The 27,384-nt window shown below is 35.8% G+C and overlaps 1 protein-coding gene across 4 annotated transcripts in view; it reads right to left on the minus strand.

Moving 5' to 3' along the window:
• CERKL (CERK like autophagy regulator) overlaps positions 1–27,384 on the minus strand; it is a 56,719-nt gene that overhangs the window by 22,714 nt on the left and 6,621 nt on the right. For all 4 annotated transcript variants that reach the window (XM_038182014.2, XM_072041040.1, XM_038182012.2 and 1 more), the window contains exons 2-3: positions 6,715–6,957; positions 848–979 (exon numbers count right to left, since the gene is read on the minus strand). In XM_038182014.2, the coding sequence (XP_038037942.2) occupies positions 848–979; positions 6,715–6,913 (331 nt within the window). In that variant the 5' untranslated portion in view covers positions 6,914–6,957. The remainder of the gene's footprint in view (positions 1–847; positions 980–6,714; positions 6,958–27,384) is intronic.

Raw genomic sequence — 27,384 nt, forward strand, 5'->3', positions numbered from 1 at the left:
AATACTAATACCATTTCTCTGTATGCTTGGAAATTTGGGGGGGGGGACGACATTTGATGCAACTTAAGTAACTTTCAGGCATTTCACAGAATGGGGCAGAAATAATAATGAGATCATTACTATTTTACTGCACTAAGAAATCCGTTGTTTGCCTGCTCAGTTTCTTACAGAAAGCCAATGAAATAAAATAGCCAAAGGGCAAATTCAGTGAAAGCCAGAAGGACATAAAGCAGAAGTCTGGCAGAATTTTGAGCTTTAAATCCAAACCTGATATCAAGAACCTATTAGTGAGCAGAAGGTAGCATCACTACAACATTAAACTTGTACCTTCATGTTCTCCAGACAGCAAGTCATGCCCGCCTGCCTGGTGAGAACTACCCTTGCCATCCCATTAATCACTTAGGCTTACAGGTTATCCCTGAAACTGAGTCAGAGCCTAGAAACAGCATGTTCTTCCAATCAGCCTCGCTCCCATGACCAATAGATCTTCTAGGAAGAGAGGTAATATTTTAAGACGTGTCTGTCAGAATGCAGGAAAAAATCTCAGCAAACGTATACAAGACCATTAGACATTAAATGCTTGTTTCTTTTTATTCAATGTTTGGTTTAAAAGTATGAAAGATATATTACTGGTATTGATGGCTATTGGAGAGAAAGCTATTCAATGAAGAACAGAATTACTAAAACATTTTTTTCATGAAAAAATACATTGCATTGTATAACTACATTAAATAAATTATAAATATAAATTCAATACTTGCAGACAAAGTCAATAAAGATTTAAATTATCTTTCATGCTTAAGTACTTGTTTCACACGAGATTAACTATGCTTTTGAAGCAACTTACCTGTGACATCAGTTTTGATGTCAGCAAGCTTAAAAAGTGGTGCAACTTTTTCATAATAAACATGAGTGGCTTCTCGTTTGTGGCTGCTTGGATTAACAAATACTTTTAAGGATTTTGGTCTATTTTGAAAGCCTAAAAAGAAAACACAAAACATTTCATATTGCACACAGCTTTTCATACAGCTTAACTGCATTTTTAATATTGGAACCAATATAATACTTAAACAGGATATGTAAATTAGAGTATTAAAATGAACCAGAAAAAAAAAAGTATATGTCATAACCTAGTGAAACCCTGAAACAGGAGCATGTTGAATGTGGAGAAGCTAAAAGACAAGTGGCAAAAAATATCAAAACATGTTGTCTTTGGAATTTAAGGTGAAACATTGCCAGCAGGCATAATGACAATAACACCCAACAGAACTGACAGCACAATTCAGTACTTTTGTTTTCTGGGATTACAAATCAAGCAACACAAAGGAAATTTCCTCATCTTGAAAGAGGTGAGAAGAAATGCAAAGAAACAGATTACTTGGCAATACCATTTGGAAATCTAGTAATTATTGTTCATTTTATTTTATTTTATTTTATTTTATTATTTTTTTTTGGGGGGGAGGGGGATTTGTAAACATTTTTATATAAACACTACTTTTCAGGTTTCCGTTTCTAGAATTCCTATGGTTGCTGTTACTGAGTGAGGATGGTTTACCACAAAAAGCAAATGGTGGTGCAAAATACTACCTGAGTTTTGCTAGTTACTTACAATAAATGATTGAACAATTTTATATTCAATTAATTCATTTATAATTTCTCAATTTACTTTTAGTTTTAGGTTAGATTACCACTTGTTTAGCCAAATGAAAGCTAGGTCTGATAAAGTATACTGCTTTCAACATTCAGGAAGAAAATTAGCAATAGGCCTCAACTCCAAAAGGAACCAAGAGTGAAAAATTTTTCCTGCCCCATATAGAGTATTACTTCAAACTATACAGCCACACAAACCTTATGTTGGCTGGGACTTCCTGAAGTTGTTTCCCACTTCCTGTACCTCAACAACTGACCAGGAGTAAATCTTCTGAGAAATTATAACTAAATACTGTTTTTAGCATCAAAGGAAAAGTACTCCTTACGATCAAAATATAATAAGAGTCTCATAAATTATTCTTTCACTCATTTAAACACATCAAAGAATCTGCAAAAGAAAATTAGCACTTTATCGAATTTGTGCTAGTAAATTTTAGAAGATTTCTTAAAGATACTGAAAGAAATTTAATGTGGCAATGTACTCCCAATGCATTTTTAATGCCTGATGAATCCTGAATGTCTTCAGCAGGAGGCCTGAGTACCTACACAAAGAAGCACATCCTCAGGAAACATGCCACACTGTGCACATGAAATAAAACACCACGTAAGTAGAGATAGGTTCCTCATTTATGCCAAACCACATAATATATTAAACACTTTCAACACTATGAGTTTGTTGCTAGCCATCACTGATTTTCAGTTTGAAGTCACTGGCTGCTTTGTTTCTCTCCAAGAAGTACAAAATCCATGATAAAGAAAAAGATAAGGCAGTAACTTCTCAATCTTATTAGTTACAGAATTTCCCTCCCTCTCATATTTAAGTGATATTAGCAGAAGACACACAGACTGTTTAAGAGTAAGGCAACAACACTTTTCCCCTATAAATGGTATGTTGATGAGTTCTCTCTGATGCACCACCACTGCTAACTTGAAAAAACCCTAAGAGAAAAAGTTTCATCTTTAAATGCTTGCTGGTAAGTTTTTATAAAAAACATTTTGAGTATATGAAGCAGTATCTTATATTGCCAAAAGAGCAAAGAAGCATTATACAAAAGTGACCAATACGATCATGAAAGGACACAAGCAAAGGTTCATTCCAAAGGCTCTTGATGGAAGACCAAATCTGTACTCATTTCTTTTTCATTTCACCAGTGGCATTTGAGCAGAGAGATGGTACACTACTCATGTGGTTTCATGCCAAATGATTGCCAACAGACATGAATGGATAATCCTGACAAAAATTATTAGTTATCATTCACAGAGTGCAATGATCATGTAACAAACAACTGGATGTAATGAAAGAAAATCCAACCCTAATCAAAGGCAAGATTTTCACACAATATAGTATGAAACACATAATATATAGTGAAAGCTCTTAAGTATTTTTAAATAATAATCATCTTTTAACTTTCTTTAAACAACACTGTGAATGAATTGATCTTATTTACTAGAGCCTGCAACTGATTTCAGTCTGTCAGCCTTTTGGTGCTGTCCTAACTGGTATTCTGTTATTGTTTTCTGTAGCTGCTCCATTTGAAATGAACCTGCAGCCTAAAGCAGGAAGGCCAACTGTTCCTCTAGTACTAACAAATGTGCTAATATGCACTAGTTTAAACTTGATCTATCAAGTGAATCAGTGAACCATGAAGGGTGGTGGGTCAATCAGGGTGTTCTGAAAACAAAGGCTCGGAGGGCAGCAGAGACGCTATGCTCAGACATACATCTGTGCTGCTTTCAGTTCTTAGTTTTATGAAAATGGGTTTATGTTACAAAAGTTAAGAGCTTGGAATCACGTTGTTATTACATGCATTTATAAATACTTTATACAGCAGTAACAATATTATACATGAGGAAAACTAATAATATGAAACATTTGTTAATGTAACTATGGAGACACCACTGTTAATATTAACTAAGCAAAGTTAATGTTTAACATTAATGGTTTAATTAAAACTTCATGCATGAAGTTTCAGACATTCGTATCAAATCCCAGAACAAGAGAGATACTACAGAATGGTACATAAAAATAAAATGTACTTCAGGTACTTTTAGTTAACTTCATCATTTATTCTTAACAGTATTGTCTTCTGCTAACTTACAGAGTTTTTAAGTGAAACTCTTTCAAATCAACACTGTTAACAAGAATAAGACTCATCACGGCTAAAGAAAAAAAAAAAAAAAAAGAATAGGTAAGCATTGCTAATTGTCCCTTTTCTCCCATTTCCAGGGCTGTCTTAACCCTTTAAGTAGCCCTGGACATTTGCATGCAGAGAGGATTCCAAATCAAGCAGTGAATTCTACTTACACAGTATGTCTACAGCACATGCCCATAAGCCCAGCACAGAAAGATGCAATGTATAAATGGAAATCACTGTGAGTCAGGTGCACAATAGGTCTGACATACAACACCAGACTAGAAACAAATGTCTAAGCTGCCATTTGGGGCTTTCCAGGAGCCAATGCAGAATCTGGGCTCCAAAGGTGCATGCCTAAAGGTAGAAGCAGTCATTTTACATCAGTTTAACAAATAAGCAATGTACAGATCAAAGTTTTCTTGAACATCATATCATTGAGCAAGCTCTTAATATCTCGCAGGCGTGCGTCTAGACAACAGCACTTATATGTAGAAAATAAGAAATTTTTTTTAGAAGTGGGAAGACAGTAGCACGCTTTTTACCTTATTACACACACACACAGAAATGATGAATGCTTAAAAAAAAATAAAAAAAGAAGGTAATCAAATAGAAATTGTATTTATTTTCAGTTGTCAGAGATGCACCTTTTAGTAACATTTAGTCATTCTGACAAATGAAAATACGTATTTACTGACAGCTGTACCTAAGCATACAGACACTCTACTTCGGTAGATCACCTGCTTTTAATTTGCTCCATCCTAGAGGCAATAAAAATCCTTCAGGTAAATAGTTCAGCAGTTAATGAAAACTTACATTCTGACAAGACACATTAGGAAAAAGAAATACAGTTCAATTTTGACTATTTTAGAAGGATAGACTTTTAATTTTGTGTTGCAGTCTGTAAGGATATATCCTTAAATATAAGGATATAGCAGGATTATATAGCAGAGCTTATGTATAAGCAGAGATATATCAATGCAATGCACCTTTTGAGACTTTAATTACTGAAGAAAGAACAGAACTTGATCTGTTGTATGCTACTGGGGCCTTCCTGCCTATGTTTGGCACATTGTAAGTTAGAATAAAAAATTTTCCCTGAATTATATTGTTAGTATATCAACACTGTTTGAATTAATGATAATGTCTTTCTGCCACACTCAGTGTAGAAATGTTGCTGTCAATTTGCTGATTTTCTGAAAAAGACAGAAAGGCAGTTTGAATACCTACTCAGTCTTCAAAATCTAATAGTGTGAAAAACTACTTTTACTACAATTGCAGAACTCAGAACAATGTACACATTAGTAAACAGTATTGTGGGGTTTGCATTTGGATATTTTTTCCAACACACTCTGAGTCCTGATTATTCCTGAAGTAAAAGTCAAGGAGAAAAATGTACTGAGTAGACATCCAGAAAAAGCGGCACGAGGTTTGACTTCTGAAGAAAGATGAAAGCTGAAGGAAGAACCAGAAAGAGCAACATGGCACAGAATGCTTTTTTCAAGTTCAGGTGGCTTGCAATTACAAAGCTATAAAACAGAGACTGCACCTCGAAGTCAAGGCAACCTGAGCAAGAGATACTGCCTCTTTTTTTCTGTGAACATATGGTATCACTGCTCCTGATGGATGGAGGGTAATCTGGGAACAAAACAGACATTTGCTCCGTATGCAAATGTCCTTGCCTTTATGGGTAGCTAGAGATCTGCAAGAATCTTGGCACTTCTGCAGATTTAGATATTTACTGATAAAGCCTTTCAAGAGGGGCAAGGGGGGGCAGTTTTTAATACACAATTTTGTTTGGAAAATCCAAAGCATATTGGAAGTAGTGTATGTATGCACACTTAATGAACATTATTTCGTTTTCTCTATTTCTGCTTAACTTTAATAGAAGAACGCTATAAATCACTACTGGAAGTGCTGTTACAAACAGTACAGATGTGTAAAACTTGAATTCCATAATCAGTCTCAGTATTAACAATTCGGCTGAAGTTTTAATAATCTATTATAAGAAGGATTGTTTTTCTTCTGTAATGTAGAAACTCATTTGCTATAGTCAATAAACAGAAACAATTTTGAGATAAATCAGACACTTTGGTTTGTGTTTTGTTGTTGTTTTTTTTGTTTTAAATCACAAGTGTACTATATTCTGTGTCTTCCCAAAATTCATAGCATTAAATTACAGTGAAAGGCTTTGGCTTGTTTTTGTTTTGGGTTGCTGTTTCCCCCCTACACAGACACCCTAAAAAGTAAATATTAATTTCTTAAATTTGATGCAACTTACATGAAAAATACAACTTTCATGGGTTAAGAAAGCATCCTGAAATTATTATAGCATACAGAAAAATATTTTTAAATGAAGAACTGCCTCTCATCACTAACTAGCGTCAATAAACTGGTATCAAATTATACAGTAAAAGTTCTACAGAGCCTTAAGAGCCCTTTCACCTGTGATAATATTATGAGGAGGAAGCCTCTCCCATTAGCCTCTAAGAGTCTGTGGGTCTCAGGCGGGAGTTCCTAAACAGGTTCTGGGCAGTCTCTGAAGAGTCTCCTGTGCTGCAACAACTCCAGTACCAATACATGTGCAGCAATTCCAAGTGAAAGCACCAACATTGTATTTTGTTAAAGAAACAGATTTCTCAAAAGACTCTTCAGTCAGAAAGCAATCAGCTACTTATTTTCAGTGTTTGAACACTTCCAAAATATAGCATCAGCTTATTTTTTTTAAACATGCTTTAGTCATTGTCACTTTGTTAAATTTTATACTTCACCATGTCAAACGTTGGTAGTGTACAGCATTTTCCAACAACATTATTCATACGTTTGTGTTTTAATTTCTACAGGCAAAATATTTTTTCTAAAAATCATTCAACCTTATGCATCACCAATAGAAAGAAGTCTGAAATAATAACAACCCCGATTAAGTGCTTACCATTCAAAATTTCCTTTAGATGTCTAAACCATGAATTACAGTGGTCTTCACTTAAGTTGTTTAAATGGACAGCACAGTCCGTTAGTTTATTTTCTTCTTTATGCAAGCATTTAAAAATAGTGATACCCAATAAAGTACCACCTTTTTTCTGTCCCACAAAACGACGGCGTTTTAGTTTGACTGAAAATACATCCTTCATCTCAATAATCTCCTCTTCATCCTGTAGAACCGTACTGGAATCACCTGTAGGGAGGAAAAAAAAGTTACCAACTAAGAGTAATATCTAAATCAAAATAAGCAAACAAAAAACAACAATACCATTATGGCCTCACCTATAGTTTCACTTGCTGCATCTGCTCATGCCTATATTGAAACTTATTGCATACCACACACGTCAATCTCTGATCTCATATTTTACCAACTCTATTATTTAGGTACCCTGCTATACAAATAGCACAATTTCAAAGTGGCTATAGTATCCCTTTTTGATTCAAACAACTAAAACAAATTTGAGGCTCTAAAAAAGTGACACCTCCCCAACTTTTGTGTTGTTATTTAAGTCACAAGGCAAATTTTTCATTCTCTTCTTCTGAATCACCTCTCTCAGAAATCAGAAAGTGCAATAGGACCCAAGCTGACTATACAAATATAGCTAATTATATATATATTTAATTTTCCAATTGATACTACAGCTGCCCTTTGGGTTTAGACTAGAAAGAGATCAGAAAACAGCTGTGCAAAACCAGAAAAATACACCAAACACACATCACCCATCTCATCTTTCATTTTCAAGTTACGCGTTTGATTTTAATTTAGAAGACAAGAAATACAGTTTCAAAAGTGCTTGTGACAGTTCAAAACCCTCAGCCCCAGAGAGAGTTATGTCAGCCTGGAACATGAAATGAAGGCTTTCTTGTATTGGGGTTGACATACACACAGATCCCTGGGTTGCTGATGGTGTCATGCACTAGTTGCAAATGCCTTTTGGAGGTGTAATAATTAAGCCACTGTGGTATAGGCTTATTCTGTTCCTTTTCTGCTCTCTTAAGCTGTAAAACACCCAATTCCTCAAAACCAAACCCATTCAAATACACAGACTGAAGGAAAAAAGTCAACATTCTTGTAGGAGTCAGATATTCTGAACAGGAAAAGCAAACTTTCTTTGCTATGTGTTTACAGCAGATGCAATGTGATATAGAGACCAATAAAGAGCCCCTTGCAGCCCAAGGCACCAAACCTGAGAGCTGGATTCTTACCAACTCTACATCGCTCCTCTAAAACACCTGGGGAGTCTTTGTAGACCTTAAATGAAAGACTTCACAACATCCTCAATCACTTTTCTATAACTACAGATACAGATGCTTATTTAAGACCCATCTTGACTATAAAAACAGCATTTTCAATGGGGAGGTCTACTCATCTTTTTCCAGAAACACTTGTCAGACACACAGACCACTGGACATTCCAGCACGCACACAGTGTTTTAGGAACTTGGGTAAGCAGACATAAGAAGTATAATAGCAGCTGCCCAGCAGTTATTCACCAAGACCAGTACAAATAAGCTTTGCTTTTTAAATATTTTAAATTAAATAACATTTTGGAATATTAGCTTTGCTGAGAGCATCACTAATTTTGTTGTGCTAATGTTATGTGTACAAACCGTAAATAGATTACAAACATTAGTCTATTTGTCCTGCACGAAACAATAAAATGAAGGCCTGCTCCAATACTCTCTTTCTGCTAGCAATTTCCATAATATAACCTTAGTTATCAGTCAGCTAAGGCCCATTTCATCTTGTCTCTTCATGCTACAACTTCAGCCAGATATTTATTTGCTTTTAAACCTTCCTCTTCCTCTACATTTGTCAAAGTCTTGTGTTGCTTAGATGCACATAAAAATTTTGAAAATTAAAATAATCCATTCTTACTAGGCAGCATTACATTTTCAAAAATAGTATTTTTATTCCAGCTGTTCTACTGGAACACATTTTCAAATACAGCTTGGAGAAGTATATAAACTATAAAGAAGGACATAGAGGTGCTCAAAAGAGTCCGGAGAAGGGCGACGAAGCTGGTAGAGGGTTCTGGAGAACAAGTCCTACAAGGAGCGGCTGAGGAAGCTGGGTTTGTTCAGCCTGGAGAAAAGGAGGCTCAGGGGTGACCTTATCGCTCTTTATAAGTACCTTAAAGGAGGCTGTAGAGAGGTGGGGGTTGGTCTGTTCTCCCACGTGCCTGGTGACAGGACAAGGGTGAACGGGCTAAAGTTGCGCCAGGCGTGTTTTAGGTTGGATGTTATGAAGAACTTCTTTACTGAAAGTTGTTAGGCATTGGAATGGGCTGCCCAGGGAAGTGGTGGAGTCACCATCCTTGGAGGTCTTTAAAAGATGTTTAGATGTTGAACTTAACAATATGGTTTAGTGGAGGATTGTTAGTGTTAGGTCAGAGGTTGGACTCGATGATCTTGAGGTCTCTTCCAACCTAGACAATTATGTGATTCTGTGATTCTATAGTAATACTGAATCATACAAAAGCATCATCCTCAAGTTTTACATTGTAAAGGAAATATTGAATGTGTTAGTATGATGAGGACAGGCAATTTTTACTACAGTTGAAAAGTTTTCATGCAAGGCCTTAGGCCCACTGTACAATTTTTTATCTTCCATTTTTACTGAAAATAAGATCATCACAAATACAGTAAAATTTTATTTAAAAAAGAACTCAGATGAAAATTTAAGCCATGAGTTATATGTATATATTTTATATATTTATGAATATGTACATATAAGTATATTTATAAATATATTGCATATGTTATTATGAAATATCTCTAACAGGTAGTAACAACCAAGTTTACTTTAAAAATAAAGTACATAATGCATTAGACACTTCTTTAAACTTTAAAAAAAAAAAAAACAACACAATCAGTTTGTTAGTATCATATTGGTTATTGCTAGCTGTTTCAGGACATTAACTGTCCTCTCACATTACTTAGAAAGATATTGGGTACCATCTGTTCTTGCAAGAGATTTAAGTATACATCTATTAGATATCATGCTATTTATTTAATTCAGTACCCACTTCCCATTGTTGTATCTTCTGAAAAAAAAAACGTCAATTTAATTACAAGGAATAAAGATAATCTCTTCTACCAGGCTGCCCTGTCATCATGAGAGCTGAGAGGGAACCTGTATAAAGTAGGTTACAGGCGTTAGGAAGAGTAAAACTAACAGCACTTAACATTTAACAAAGACCTAACAAAAACAGAATATATGGCACTTAAAAAAAAATTACTATAAGCCAAGAGCTTGTCTAAATCAATCTCAGCACATCTGTCTGATGTAGAGCGTAAACAGGATTAGAGTTGGATTTATCTGCTTGACGCTAATTGTACTCACAGTTTCTGCACATGTCCACTTTTTTTTCCTCCCCAAATACAGCATGAAAAAATGAAAAAAGGCCTGCCTGATATACGAATTTCTAGGAAGTTTTATGCCTCAATTTATCCCGTCTCTGTTTTCAAAAAAAAAAAAAAAAAAAAGAAAGACTACCCTACATTTTTCCTATTTACAGTAATCTAATCTCTTATTTAATAAAAAATTATGTCTAAATACACCAAATCAAAGGGTACAGTACTAACGCACGCAAATACAGTTTAATTATAAATAGAAAACAATTTTAAGTGTTAAACTAAGTTTTAAACAAATAGAGTATCTCATGTTTAAAGCAAAATTGATCAAAACATACAGAAGAAAAAACAGTACTATAGAAAATAGAAAAATTTGCAGAAATGTGTCATTAAAATACAAGTGCCAACGCTTCAACAACATATCATTTATCAGACTGTTATCTGACAATAGAGGGCCAACATCTAGGAGTGGTATCTGAGGATTTAATTTCTGTAACAAATATCTGAGAAATACGTATGTCAGGTGTCTGTATAGTTCAACTACAAGATTTGGAAAAAAGGAACATAAGGTTCTACTCCCCTGGTCACAAATTCTTTGTATGACCTTTGGCAACTCACATAGTCCCACTTGATTCTATAGATAAAACTATTACACATTTTGTCCTGTTAGGCTCTCAAGCTTACTTCATTGATAGTTCATTGCTATACCTGAGTACAGTGTAACATAATAGATAAACAGAAATAAAACCATCAAGATTATACCAAAGAAAATACAGTAGTTATTGCAGTTCTTCTTACACAGCATAAACACTGTTTTCAACACTATTATTCCAAATATACAATAAAATATAGCCGTATTAATATATTTTTTAAAAGGAAATAGAATGAAAAGTGAAAACAGTTTTGACAATATGTTCACAAACTTATGCTTAGCAATATTTATTTTAAAAATATAATTTAATAATTAATTATTAAATAAATAATTTTTAATAAATTCTATATAAAACACCAAGTACTAACTTGAGCCCATTCTTTCCATCAGTGCAGTAAGGGCCATGTAACTGACTCATGAAACCACTCCAGAGTTTTCAGCTACTACTTTGGTTATGAAGGACTAGCAATGCGAACTATAAAGGTGAAAGTATGATCATTTTTTGCCAAAAGAGCTAAGAATCACTGTATAGCTCACGTCAGACTATTCAATATTAATTTAAATACACAAAACATAAAACAGAAAAGCTACTTTCAAAACATTGAATTTTCAAGCTATTTCAAAAAAGACCAGTCATGCAACACCTTGGAAGGGGTGGGGGGAACAAAAAAAAAACACAATGTTATGCGTCCTACTCTCCTTCATAACCAGAGAAAGCAAAACTTCACTTAGTGCTTGGCTAGAATATTGAACAGTGAGCTGGGGAGAAGGTGGTAAAGCACGGGCCAGGCTGGGGAAGACCTGTTTCTTTTTGTTTGTTTTTAAGATCACTTTTGTGCTACTCAAGTCCTTTTAAATGGTGTTATAAAGAGATACATAACACAGCCAAGACCATAGTTTAGAAAAATATTTTCCAGATTGTGTGTAATGACATCCTAGGGAGCTCAGGAAGTATTACAAAGTACTGAAGAGATGCATCGTAGTTCCTCCAGAGCTCGAGAGTAAAAGCAGGGTGCAGCTACCACCTTCATCTTTTAATGCCACCTATTTACTTGCAGCAACAGCTGTAACCCTTCAGGGCAGAAAATTGAGCTTAAAAGCATCTGACAGGAAAACAACCGATTTTCATTCTCCTTTAGAGAATCTCAGGGTGAAGTGATGTATTTTGCCAAGCCAATGCAACACCGTGCCATTAATCCCCCTTCCAACATAGGCACCTACCACAACTGTGTAGTCCAGCCTTTGTTTTGTGTCTGGCACTTGACAAAACCAAGTTGAGTCAATTCAACTCCCTAAAGTAGCGTAGATTGTCCATTTTATTTTATTTTTTTGCTGGCTTAGTCTTCTGACAAGTTAGTTAATGCAGTCATTTCAACACGAGTCCTGCAACCAGAGATGGCTCAAAGTGGTAAGAATACACATAGCAGGGAAGGAGGAAGGACTGGAACTGTCTCTTTTCATCAGCATGAAGTCAGTGTGGCTTGGGCCAACATGCTGTGCGCGTTACCTTCTAATTGCTAACTCCTCAAAGATCATCAACAAGAGTCAGCAAGAACTGGGAAAGATGCACACTGATTTTTTAGAACTCTATTTACGTGTTATTAAAAATATATATAATACTCAGAATAAAACTCTACCCTAAAAGTCTGTAATGACACAGTTTGTTGGGCAAAAAATTACACATTATTTTAATACAGCAGCAAAAGGCATCATGATAATTGTTTACTATTCATGTTTAGCAAAGTTACCCCAAAGAAGGAAGCATGGCTGAAATTACCAGCCAGCAGGTCACTCTTCTCTATACAATGCTTTATTTCTGTATATGTCCAGGAGTACATTCCAGTATATTCATACAGGCATAATGTTCCTAGAAATAAAAAGGTTATGACAGAATACTTTCATAATGCATTAGGATAGTCACCTCAAAACTCCCTACTTCCGTAAGTCCCTCCCATGGTATTTTAGCACAACTAGTTTAATATAAAGCAGTCCAAGAAGCAGAGGCAAGAATCCCTGACTCGTGACTTCAGTTGGTTGCTTCCTCCAGCCCAGCCTGCCCTCCCTTTCCACCTCTCTCCATGTTCCAAACTTTTCTTTCCACAGGACTCCTTCACCAGTTGATTCTGATCCCTGCCCTCCACCACATCTTTTAAAAACTAATCATCCTTGTCCTTCCAAATATCCTAAGTCCTTCCTTCTTGCATGAGGCTCAGTACACATCAGTCCCCGAAGCTTTCACTCACAACATGTTCCATGAGCAGCAAAACACCTTCGTCTCAAACTACAAGGTAACAGCAGAACTTTGTCAGCAAATACACCAAAATTCATAGTTTGAAAGGAAGCCCAATAGTTTCTTGAATAAAGACCTGAGCCGAAAAACAGCTCCACCATTATGTGATTAAAACTTAGCACAAGACCTAGCATTTTTTCAGACAAGAAGCTCCGCCTTAAGGAAAAGTTTCCCCATCGTTCTCCAACAAAGGATTTAAAGGAGATTATGAAATGAAAAAATAATCTCCAAAGAAGATCTGCTGGGAATGATGCTGTAGAGAACAGGGGTAGCTGAAAGGAAGGGAGGCAGAGAGACATTCTGAAACTAACGCACTTGAGAGGGGATATGCAAAGTCTTTGCTTTTTAATAGTTACATTTTCTCATTAACATCACATTAAGAAAGAGGTCACTGAAAATAAATTTACTATAGAAAGCTCTACGTTTTACATTAAGAGTATGGCCCACATACTGCCTAATTTCATAATACAATTGGAAAAGTAGCAGCAAACCTTTCACAAAGTGCCTGAAACTCTGTGGTGTTTCCTGTAAGAAGTTCCATGCAGTGGAACAAACATCAGCAGTTTGCATCCTTTCGTAAAGCCTCTGCAGACAAGGGCATCAGATAAAATGGATAGTTTTACAAAGACCAGCAGCACCACTATCATATAATGGAATTAATTAAAAGAGAGAGATCTGTGAAATAAAACAGAAGACTGGGATCTAACGACATGTGATTTAATACAACAGGCTAGCAGAGCTGAAAGGTACTAAAGAAACCCCAAAGAGGTAACATGAGCTTCATTTCACACTCTGTTGAAAGATCTCACATATACACACCATTTTGTACCTCCTAATTTGTGTCATAATCATGACAATTACTTCTGCCATTTCAGAAAATAATGATGAAAAATTGAAATCACCTCTTATGCCCATATGACATCACCAGGTTTGATCAATTGCAAGTTAATAATTAATTCTACTTGCACTCTTACTGGCAAGGTATTTGCTTCAGCCTCAAATACAAATTTATAAACCATCCAATACTGCTATACTGCTAAATACCAGTGACATTCAGGAAATTCAGCATGCCTCAAATATCTGAATTTTCATCTTTTCTGAAAAGATTTTTAAGTTAACATTTTCTTAAGAAACAAACAAACAATAATAATAATAATAATAATAATAAAGAAAGAACAGACACATCCCATTTTAAACACCAGACAATTCCCTTCCATAAGCTATTGGTAATTCATGCATATTAGCAATTCATGCTTTTAGGTACTGAAGCACAGCTATCAGCTGCTAGATAAACTCATCCATGAACCTCTCATTGATTAACAGCTACATGTTCGGTTTTACACTCATTGATCTTTAGTTTGTTTTTCTAGGAGGTTTCTTCATAAACTCAGCCATCCTTTGTATCATACTGCCTGCACCTTCCACACTCGCCCAAGGATAGGAGATGGCAGCAGCACCACCAAAATCCTCTGGCAACCATAAAACCCTTCTCTCGCCCCTAGTTCACTTCAGCTCACTTGCCACATAGGAATAGGAAGAATGTAAGACTACACCAGTTTGCCTGAAGGGATGAATGAATCCCATTTTGTTCATGTAGACCAGACTTAACAGACTTAAAAGAAACGCAAAGAAAAAAAAGAAAAAAAGAAAAAAAAGTTAGATGATCTTTATATTTTTCCCCTTGCTCTTAGTGAAAATGTTCATATTTCTCTAATTAACCTTGCAAAACATTTTTGGCATATTAAAAATATATTTTATACAACATGATATATGTTTAGTATGAAAAATAATTGCTTAGAACACAATACAAAATTTAAGGTATACTTAGTCAAATTTTCAGTATAAAAATGAGTCCTTTGTATGAAGAAGAAAGCTTTCAAAATACAACACTCTAGAATCTTTCTGGTATTACTGTCATTGTTAGTACAGGGCATTTGCTACATTTACAGTGATGCATAATCCTGTGACTGAGGAAATTACATTCTCAGACTTCATCAATTCTAAGATTTTGTTTGTAGCTTAACATGATGACAAAGCTCTCACAAAAGATTTGATACCAATATGATGTGACACAACTGAACCAAACCTTAATTTCACTCACAGTAAGAAATCACAGGATTAAGTAACACTGTGCAGTCTTTTAGAAAAGTTTATTGCTTCCAGATGGATGCAAGTTTCCTTTCAGCACTGATTTTATCTTCTGTACACAGGGTGCCAATGTTACTATAAATATAGACAAAATGTAGTTATAAAGATAAATTATTAAAATATTGACATAAACAGGCTTATACAATACTGCCTCTTTCCACAGAGGGCAGCTACATTAGAGTGATGCATATATTACAAATGTTCAACATTAAAACATGCGCACCCATTTCAGAAATTACAGCCCATGTATGAACAAGCACAAATTTACAAGGTATCCATAAAATGACTTCTAATTCAAACTGCGTGCTCTTTGCCCCACGTTGTGTAGTGCCATGTGTTTCACTGCATGGTGCACACTACCAAGATGTCCACCTGTGCCCATGTATCTGTGCAGCAAGCTAAGTATATGCTTACTTCATTTAGCAGCAGAACTGTTGAATATACACTGTAATAATACACATATATTGAAATTAAACTAAAACTGTAAATAATAAATGTATGCTCATTAAATTTCAAACCATGTGCTCAAAACACTGGCAAAGTATATGAACAGCTCTACAAAATATTTTAATGAAAAAAATGAATTGTGGGGAATAACTGATTGGACTGTAAGAAAAACATATACAATGTTATTTTGGAAATCAAGATACACTAAAATATTATGGGGGGGAAGCTGGTACTTTGAGTTGTTTTAATATTTTATGTTGTTACACAGTTCAGGAACTGTAAGAATATTGGTAACAAGTTATTTAAAATATTATTTGAAATTATCACGAGATTCTCAAAAATCTAAAGATCTCCATCTTTCTTTAGATTTGTGTAATAAGCACTGCATAAATTTGAATAAGATAATTCATTTTTAAATAACAAGCAGGATCCAGAAAATGCTTTATGAATAATATTTTAGCATTAAGTACCATGAAATTCAAAATTAACAACCAGCATAAAAATAACTTTCACTTTTACGTCAAACTGCATTAATATACTAAGTTACACACGGAAATGTATGCATTTTCAGGCAGGCATATCAACTGACACTAATAAAAAAAAAAAAAAAAAGACACTAATAAAAAATTCTAAATAAATAAATGAAGCAAAAAACACCCCACAACAGTCCATGACTTATGCTTTACATCTTTGCATGGCTGGTAACCTCAAATAAGTCATCTCCCATGGTTTTTAGGCAAATTGGCAAATTCCTTGTCATTTCAACCTATCACTCTTAACTTTGGTATTGTTACTGTAGCTACATACCACATTTACATATGTATTCCTAATCATAGTCACTACAGGTGATTTGTACCAAAGCATGGAAACCTAAGGACATTTTCATAGTCTTTTGAATATATTTGGGGAGATAAGTAATAATCACACAAAGAATCACAAGAATGCAGCGTGAAAGAGTACCAAGAATTACCAGGATCAAATGGAAATACCACTAATGAACTTAAAATACTCAATTTCTGATGAGCTCTTGCTGTTGGAGAAACACGCATGTCAGATGACAAAAATATTTTTCAGACCTCTATTAAAAAACATGAATTTTTACTCCTCCAAAATGTGAAATGCTAACACCATACCAAATGGTCACACATCTACAGGGACTACTATCACTGCAAGGTTTAAGTAAGTATCTCACTTGGAGATCCTGAAACTTTTACTCTTAGCACAAAGATCCTGCATATGGTTGCACGATCAGAGAGAGATTCACATTCAAAGTACTCATGCAGCCACTAACAGATGCATCTTCAAACTGGATTCAGCAGCAGATTAGTTAATCCACACTGTTACTTCAGAAACACGTCAACTAGCTACCCCTATCACTAAAATCAAGCTACTCTACAGCCTTTGCAAAAAAAATGAGACTAAGAAAACTCAAGTAATGATGTCTTTGACAGGATCTTATGCTATAGATTACAATAAATATGACTCACATCTACCCTCTTTGCAGAAAGCCTACTTTCACAACCAACAAAGCCAAATGATGATTATCTTAGAGACTTTACAGCTCTTTCTACGGGAAAAATAAAAATAAAAGTTTGTTGTAAAATTCTTTAAGTAGCTGCAGCTTAGGAAGAGGCATATCAAGAGGGGAACAAATCATCTACAGCTGAAAATACACAAATAGGGAACAACAGATCAGGAAAAAAAAAAAAAAAAAAAAAAAGAGTAATTCAGAATTGGAATACTCCAAAACCTGGTGAAGACTTCCAGCAGTGTTCAGAAAAATTCTCAGCACCACTTACTCATCTCCCTCTTCTAAAATAGACCATGTAGTTATAAATAAGGATGGAAAAGTTCAGAGTCTGACAGAGAACAAAAGTCTTCATTATGAACATAAGTACCTTGCAGATGGAGGCTAGGCAAACACTGACATACAAATTCTACCAAGAAAACTTGCTTAATAGTGCAAATACAGGTAGAGTTGCAGACGAGTGATGTGTTCTTTTACATAAAATATAGTTTAAATATAATTTAGCTGTTTTCTGGTACATAAGACCAGCAATATCAGCTCAGAGCAAGAGTCCATCTGTCCCGGTATCCTGTGTCAAACCACAGCCATAAGCAGATGGTAAGAGAAGAGAAGGAATCGAGCAAGCATTTTTCTATTTCTCTCTAATACTCTTCTACTCCCCACCTGTTTTCATTTGGGATACCCAGAACTGACTGTGGTTTCTAGGTATTTAACAGCTCTCAGATGAGGCCTTCAGTCTCCGGCTGAATCCACAAAATCTTTTAGCATCACCAATATCCTTTGGCACTACATTTCACTGTTCTGTTGTACTCACTGCATCCTTTTGTTTTGAGCCTGCTTCTTCTTATTTGATACACCTGACTTATTATATTGGAAGGTAGAAAGCTATTGCCATCTGCTCCCCCCACACCCTATCTCAACTGCCTCTCTGTCAGATCAAAAAGAAATAATCCTTAACATAATAATACATACAACAGTTTAAGTGATAGATGGTATTTTCTTCAGAAAAAACTTCTGATTATATACACTAGGAGCAGTCTAACAACAGTTCCTGATCTTAATCAGGATGATGTTAAATAAGAGATGAATACATTACAGTATTGTAATTACTGTTAATTGTATCAACTCTTGATTCACTGTCACATCTGTAAAATGGACATGTCTCTGAAGTTGTGCTGTTGGACAGGACCAACAATATCTAAATGCTTTTTCATTTCTATTTTAACAGTCCACAAACATACAAACTCAATGTTTCTGCTTCTCTGTGTTTGTCCCATGACAGCTTTTTCCCTTCCATACCCTTTTCCAACCACACTGTTAATACCAAAGGCACTATGAACTTTTCAGGCAGCCTTCACTCCATGCATTAGAGAAAGTAAACAAACACTAGAAACATAAAACAAATAGAAACGTATTTAAAGACAGCTTTCTTTCTACTGTAAGTTCATTTCATTAGTCTGCTTCTGCGCACAAACTAATATTGTTAAACTTGCAAATGCAAAAAAAAAAAAGCAGTATCTGCTTTAAGCAAAACGAACAAGTGTATATGTATAAATCATACCCTTGGCTCAGTACTGAATTTATGGGTACATTCCACAAGCAGTTTCCATAAAATGAAACCTAAGGATGAAACTTCAAAAAGACCACTTGCTTGTTTCCATCATATTTTAAATAATTAACTCTCCAACAAATGTAAGTGCAAAGAAAATGCTGTTTTGTTTGTTCTTCTGTGAGAAATAAACATTAAAAAAAAAAATCCCACACCCTTAGTTGTTACTATTCCTCCATCACAAAAGATGTACGAACAGAAAAGGACCTGAAGCATCTTCCCAGTTTAATCACAGCCTCATTTAATAAACACATTGCTGTTAAGTGACCAAGAATCATTGCATTTCTTGTGAAATATTCATAAGCACTCTTTTTCCTTCAAAAAAATCAGTACCATGTTAAAAATACATATCTATGTAAAATCTTTTTCTGATTATCAGAACATGTTGATGTTTTTGTGGGCTTACCCCAGAACATACTAACTGCAGAAATTGCTACACAGCACCACAGATCAGTTCAAAGTCTGAAGTCCATGAGTTACCACCAGCTACAGCCACCTATCTGTCTGTGTACTATTGACTACTGCCATGACAATTTTGATCCCTTGCTAATTACCTCTTCCCCAGGTACATTCACCTTGTAGAGGCAGCAGAGCAGGCCCTCGAGAAGTCCAGAACTACTCAGGTCTGGATCCTTTCACTGCCCTCCCTGGCAGGGCTGCGATGAGCAGTGCACCAGCGAGAAGAGCTGGGCAGGAACAATTTCTTGGTGAGCCATATGCAATACACTCAACAGACCAGCCAAGGAAACGTGTTATTTTCACATAAAATCCCAGCCACTCATCTCATTTTTTTTTCCCTTTTTCTTCTACTTTATTCACGAGTTGCCATCTAAGTCAAAATACAATTGACTTTTATTTTAAAGCCATTTTCATATGTTACTTTAAGTGAGAATATTTCACTTATTCTGCTTCTGCTATACTAAGCAATACAGAAAAATATAAAGACAATTTTTAAACATCTGTCAAATAAGTGTTTTTAATGTAATGATGAGCATTTAACTACTCAAACTCAGTATCTGCAAAACAGCATTATATCTAGTCATCAGTATTTATTACTGTTACCCTTAGCATGATCATTTGTATGTGAAATTTTGTTTTTCCAAGACTGTCTGCACTGTGTAAAGCTCTGTTTCCAGGATACGTATAATAGTGCAGCACACAACATCTGTTGCTTTGCATTTTCTGAGCTTTGCAAAGCATACTTTCCTATACTCACTTGAGTGTATGAGCTGACAGAAGAGATATACGGTCACAGTTCAAACAAACCGACAGCTACGACAACTACTCCAAACTAAAAAGCCTCTAAGTAACTACCATCTTACATAGCCTGCCTGAACAGACAAAAGCTGGGAAATTCAGAGTTCAGCACTGAATTCTGTTCATGAACTGACCATTTGTTTAGAATTGCAACACACGGAGGAAACAGCCACAAGCTAGATGAGAGAACTGCAGGGTAAACCCAGTTACCATACACTTCTTGTCAGATCTTACATGTTCTTACATCTACAACTGAATGAGAAGCTGAGGTGGAGGAATTGCCACCAGACCTTAAACATAAATAGAATTTTATTCCATCAAATCCTTAGAGAAAGGCTATTATAATGCAAGGCTCACATGAAAATTCAGACCTACTATTTTTAAATGCATTTTCTTTTTCAAGCAAACATATTTTTCTTTGTCTGTTACCATACTGACAGACCATGAGAGAGCTTCTGTGCTACTACTAATGAAAACTAACAATTCCTTATAATGTAAGAAAAGCAAATCGTGGGCCTGGAAAATAATTTTTAATACCTCTACAAGTTATCTTGAGGTCATGTGAATAACTTTTGATACACTCTGGATTTTGAGCTCCAATTTGACATAAAATGAAACACTGTGGTTTGCAATATTCTACAAGCTCTGGCTTGCAATCACATTACAAAACCTTCAAATTAGTATGGCTTGAAGCCTCTTCTTGGTTTTTGCCACTTAAGGACTTACATATTTAATGTATCAATCCCAAAGTTTCTAAGAACTACGTCATCATACATAGATATAAGCTCTGTGTTTTGATTTTGTTTTCTTTAATCTCTAGCATTCATAATATACTGTTCAATATTTGCAATTTACCATACACATTACACAGAAATACTTGGTAACATTCAGCTAGGATGACAAATACAAATCACAAGGAAAAAAAAATCATAAAACAAATACCCACCTATGAAAAAAACAAACAGGATATTCTTCAATCCTAAAAAGACACACACTAGGAAAACATGGGGAAGGAATCAATTCAGAAGCCCACCCTCAATCCCTACATAAACATTTCAAAACACTCCCACTTACAAGCATGATAAAGATACACATACAGCTCAAGAGTTTAAACAAATGTGTTCGTCTCCAGGCACCAAACTCATTCCCAAAAGATAAACCTATAGACTACTTTTCTATATCAGACATGAGCAACTCCTGAAAGCTAACTAAAAAATGGGGATTTGGATGTTATAGAGAACACAGCATGGATTCTTCTCCAAAGAAGAAATGGCACTGTTGGCAATTCTAGCACCACAAAAATTCCAGGTTGGGGGGACATTTCTTGTTTCTCCACTGGACTTTTGGACTTTTTTTTCCCCTCTCATTTTTAATCACTCCACAAGGACGCACAAATAGCAAAACAGCAATGTTGAGACATTACAAGGAACAAAAGGTTCTCATTCAGTAGAAGCAGTGCATTTCTAATCTGCATAGTTTAATAATAAGAAAATACATTAGGTTTTTAGGTTCAACCAAGAAAGACAACTGCATGTTAAAAGAGTTGTCTTTATTTTTCCTTTGGTAAAATTGTCATTGAAAAATATGAAGTAAATTACTTCTAGCTTCATAATCACTTTTGGAATTAATACACTTCTGAATGAAAAGGTATAACGAGGTGAGAATGCATGTCAATACACAAAGCCAAAGAAATACAAGGAGACTAATTATCTTTCAGAATATTAAGTCTCATACATGTATTTAATTTTTAAAACCATGAACAGTGTCATGTGAAAGTGAATGCTATCCTCATACAAACATACATCATACACTGGAAGCAAAATAATCAGCCACTTTTCCAAATAACACAAGTTCAACACACTTTTTTTTTCTTTCTTTTTTTTTTTTTTCCTGCAGAGGGCCACAGCAAAACTGTTTGATAATAAAAGCTGGAGTCCCATGTAAACAGAAAATAACATTGTCTTCAACTCTTTATCATAACCTATATAAAATCCAGTTACCCAGATCCATCTACATGTGAAAGATCATTATACAGCATGCCTATTCACCCAAGAGGATGAGCTTCCAACAGGGTAAGAACCCATTTGGGCTGCCTTTACAGGGTCATGACTACACTGCCAGTTGCAGCAGCACACCACAGCTGAGCTTCAGCTGTATTTGCAGCTTCACTCATTCAGCTTCACTTGCAGATGTGATCCTAAGCTGTTATCACCATGCTTAACTGAACAGGGGAAGGGTCCCCAAACTGTGAGAAAGGATTTCCAGAACTTCTTCCCTAGTGAAATAGTTTGAGAAATGCTGTCCTTGCACACTGTCTGCACACACAAGTATTTTTAAGACCACCTAAACAGTGGGAAAGAGAAGTTCTAGTAATCTACTTCAAATTGACATACATTTAAATAATAATGAAATTCTATATTAAGAGGTTGATTTATCACCTTCACAGCTGCACTTAACTCTATAGCATGCCAGAATATGTTGAAACCCAATTAAATCAAAAAATAGAGAGTTAACGTCTGTGAAACAGGAATCAATTTAGAAAAAGATCCCAGTGTAATGCAATTCTATAGGAGTCCCAGTAGTAAATGACAAAAAGGTCAAATTTTGAAAGGAAACAGCAGATACCACCACAAAACTAGCAGATGTTCCTAAAGGATCATCTGTACAAAAACATAAGCATATGTGAGAGAAATCCAACACTATCATGAAATCAGTTGGTGTCTAACATAATAGCCGTTCCTTATGGCAATATGGTAATACATGTATCAGATACTCAACACATTATGGCTTTTTGTCTGCACATACTGTTACAACATAAGTCATAAAAACCAAGACCACTGATTTTCTTGAAAGGAAAACATTAGATCTATGATCCACAAATGTTAAGGTACACAAAGACTATCCAATCCTTCAGGTTTATGCTCACAGATTTGCAGCTACTTAGGGTCAAAAACTGTCTAAGAAGGATACAAATATTTCTTAGAGTACCACACATACTGAAATAGAAATATGCCTCTAAAAACAGGGCCTAATATAGTTGTGTATACCTAAATGAAACAGCAAGAAAAAAAAAAAAAAAAACAGATTCCTTGTCTCCAGTGCCTGTTTGCTTGTTTTGGCATAAAAGTGACAACAGCCATTAGATACCTGCTGTTCTTGTTTTATGCAATAAATATACATTTTAAAATAAATATATGTAGTTAACAAGGCATCTACAATGAAATGAAAATTGTTTTCCTAAGTTTTGTTTATTTTGACTCCTACAAGAACAGACAGACTTCCCTACTTTATTTCTGTTTCATATTTGCAAAAGAAAGGCAGAAAGGTCTTAATCTAAGCACATCTTTTGTCAAAATGCAAAACAAGAAACTGCAAAAGAACATCATATCCCAAATTCCAGTGCGATCAGGGAGCACAATCCCCACTGCTGTCCCATGCAGGTACTCCAGAACCTCACTCCACACACACCAAGGAGAGAAACAGCTGCAAGCAAAGAAAGCAAGTGGTGGTCTCAGGGTCTGAATGGACAAGCTATTTGTAAGATTTTGTATTTATTTCCTGCAGACATTACTTAAAAAAAAAAATATATATATATATAGTTTAAGGCATGTTTTCCAGAGTTCTGATTGTTCTGTAGTTTCTTGGACATTTAAAGAGCATTGCTCCTAAATGAGAGGGACAACATGAAAGAAACCACACATTGTCCAAACATTTGGGAAGGGGTGGCTAGTGCTCCAGACAGACTTGAGATCAGAAAGAACTGCTGCCATGGGAGTAAGCTACACCTGAAAGTCAAGATAAGCTTGTAACAGGGATGATATGATAAATAGGGATAAATGGGGATGATATGATAAAAATGATGACCAAAAAAAAGATTGCAACAGCATCTAGAATGTGAACAAGGCAGATAAAATAGCATTTCTCAAAGGCTGAAGAACAGGACAATTGAAAAACTGAGGTACAAGACTTATGCTTAGGAAAGGAATTTGTGAACTGTTTTTAATGGTTAGAAAAGAACTTTAGTTACCAATGAAGAAGGGACACTTAGCCCTGTACCACGGACATCAAAACAGCGTTAGCATGGATATCAAAGACTGGTGAATATATAAACTTTTTTTTTTTTTTAATGTATACACCCAGATTCTTCCAAAGGAAACAGTTAACTCATGCACACCTTTGCACAGAAAGCACAAAGAGTTAGCAGTTATTCTATGGACAGGAAACTGATAAGTTGGGTTTTTGTTTGTTTGTTTAAAAAATATTTTAGCACATGAATTTGCATCCTACCTCGTTTTACCTCACCACCTTATTATGCTTCCTCTGACTTTTCTGCTTTTCCTGCCCCGTATTTCCGGGCCCTGCACCCCACAGCATGATCCTGCAAGCTGACCAACAGCTGTGGTTTCCCCTCCATTCCCTGGTGCCCCCCTACATTGCCCCCTAAAGGCCCCCCCCCACCCATGTGGCACCTCAGCTCGCCAGGCAGGAGGAAACAAGGATGAAAGCTGAGCTTTGCTTTGCCAACAGTAACAGCACGGGAAAGCCTAATTATTCCTTAGAGCAACGGGAGAATGAAAAAATAAACAGAAAACCCACCACCTTTGGGCAAGTCTAAAACTCTCCATTTTATGGGCTACCGGAGCTCTACGATAACAAAACACACAATATCGGCAACAGAAATACATTTCTATTAAAACCTAAATGCCATGAAGGAGAGTTATTACTTATGTGAAAGCTAAATGACTTTGGGATCCTGTTAGCTCAAACTCACATCACACTGTGAAGCAAGTCATGAACACATGCTGTTTAACACGCACGTAAACCCAAACATACAGCAATGCAATTTGCAAGACCTAGCAAAGAAACTTATTTTCTGGAACAAAGATTTCAATATCTGCTCTTTTTGGATAGAGAGAATCAAAATACATACAAAAGCCCCTATTAGATGTCCAGGGTATGTTAATCCCTTTCAACATGTTCAGAGAGGTGCATAAACATGTGAAGTATAGGAAAAACAGCAGAAAACATGAAGCAATGTAAATTGTTCCACCAACAGCTAGCCATGGACTCTCCCAGACTGACCAGCTGATAAAGGAAAAAAAGACACACAGAAAATCAAGACATTATGTCTAGAAGTAGCCTCAAATAACAAATGTATTTGCGAGACTGATAATATACTCAATTTCCTTAAATACTTTTTTTTTTTTTGGCAAAAAGTTAAAAATTAACATTCTTCTTAAGAGATATACATTTTATGGACTTCCCTGAAAAAGATTTGAGTCTCTTTCATGTTTAGACACTTTGGGATTGTTTAAGACTGTATGATTTTTTACTTCAATTTACATCTTAAAACCATATATCCATGGGATAAATACACATCACATTCTCAGTTATACTTTGTATTTTTATGCCTTTTCCTACTTGGACAATACATAAACCACCTAGAGAAATTATGTTCTCTACTCATCAGGCAGAGAATCAAAAGCTTTCAGTTTGACCAACGTACAACTTTGGTAATTCACGTTTTGTAACAGCCAGTTCCCATTTCCATTATTCCTGTCTGACCAATAGACTGACAGATGTCTTACTTTAGAGATCCCAAACAGACTATTGGTATCTATTTCACCCACATCTGTTCCTAAATAGCCTTGGCAGCAGGCCACTATGCACTCGGAATTAATTTTAAGTCCTTTATTGCTAACTCTTTCACTGTTTCAATACATCAGTGATTTTTTCCTTATTGCTGCACTTACATAAAATATTTATAAATTCTTATTTTAAATGCATATCAAGAAGATTATACTATATATACTTAAACTACACATTGATCTTTAACTCATGATAAAAATATATAGTCAATAATATGCTGACCTCGTGATTGCTCCAGAGATATTACTTCCTTGTCAGTCAATTAATTTAGAATATTGTATTCAATTACTTATATTAAAAAAAAAAAAGTTTTTATCTGACAGGTTTATTACCCAACTACTCAGCCTACATGTTGTCAGTCTGAGAGAATGGATTCATATACCTTTGAGTCAAGTACACTGCACACACAACAAGATACACTTATAAAAAGGTTTTTCATAATTATCAAAGGCCTCCATGCTTCCCATACTGGTGAAAAACTGTGTCAGTGCTGTTCTCATTCCATTTCACAGAATCATCTAGGTTGGAAGAGACCTCCAAAGATCACCTAGTCCAACCTCTAGTTTCCTATCTGATAGAAATCTGCTGAAAAACTGCAATTGCCACAGAGTTTCACAGTTGAAAAATCTTCAAAAAGATGCTGCAGGCTTTAAGGAAGTTATCAGGATTAAAGTTCTCATTCACATTCAACAGAAAATAAAAAAAAAAAGTAATATTGGAAGAACAGAATAAAGAAAGCTGACCCGTTCCAAAATATATATAACACCCACATCCACCACTGCTAATCCCCTATATTTTCTTAGCTTTTAAACTTTAGCCACAGTGAAAAAATACTGCACCCTGAGCATCTCTTCTTAAATACAAATAATTATTTTTCTGTCATTCTGTCAAGTGTATTATCTCCTGGAAATTTCTAAAAACCACAGCTAATATTCGGATCTGTTTTTCATAGAATCACTTAGGTTGGACAGCTTTCTCTGCTGTTGCTTTGCAGCAGCATCCAGACTTAGAAGCCCTACAGTTTGAGCTGGATTACTAACGCAGAGAGAGGTCTTGCCTTTCCTTAACTTCAGTGATGACTTTTATGGCATAGGAAAACCACATGGAAAGAAATGAGTAAAAACCAGTAACGGCTGCCTGCAAGCTCTGCTTTTCATCCCAGCATCCAACGCGTCATTAAAAGCAAGTGACTTGGCAGGTGTCAGAGAGCAGCAGGCTGCTGCGAGAAGGGGCTGAACTGAGCACCCCCGGGCACAAACAGCAGCCTCGTGGTGGGGCAGCCAGGCCCTGTACCACGCTGCCCCCTCGACCACCCCCTGCATCCTCACCCTCAGGCCCCAGGCTCAGGCACTGGCCCAGACCTTGCTTCTGCCCTAGGCTTTGCTATCACAGAGGACGCAGGAAACTTGCAACGGATCATTCTTATTGGAGCAGAGAGGTAACAAAAACCCTCTAAGAGACAGCTGCTGCAGAAAGCAAGGGGAGAGTAAAGAAGGGAGTTTGCTGAGTAATCACATTGGCCAAAAGCTCCACAGAAACAGTGCGGAGGGGCAGAACTGGGCTCATGTCAGGGTTTACATGAACAAACCCAGGGAAAGCAGATGTCATGTGCTTGGGAACATTAAGCTGCAGCTCTGAGCTGAAAGAGCTGAGGCAGAACAAGCTGCCTTATAATGGGAAACAC

Source organism: Anas platyrhynchos, chromosome 7 (genome assembly GCF_047663525.1).
Source record: "Anas platyrhynchos isolate ZD024472 breed Pekin duck chromosome 7, IASCAAS_PekinDuck_T2T, whole genome shotgun sequence".
Classification (NCBI taxonomy): Eukaryota; Metazoa; Chordata; class Aves; order Anseriformes; family Anatidae; genus Anas; species Anas platyrhynchos.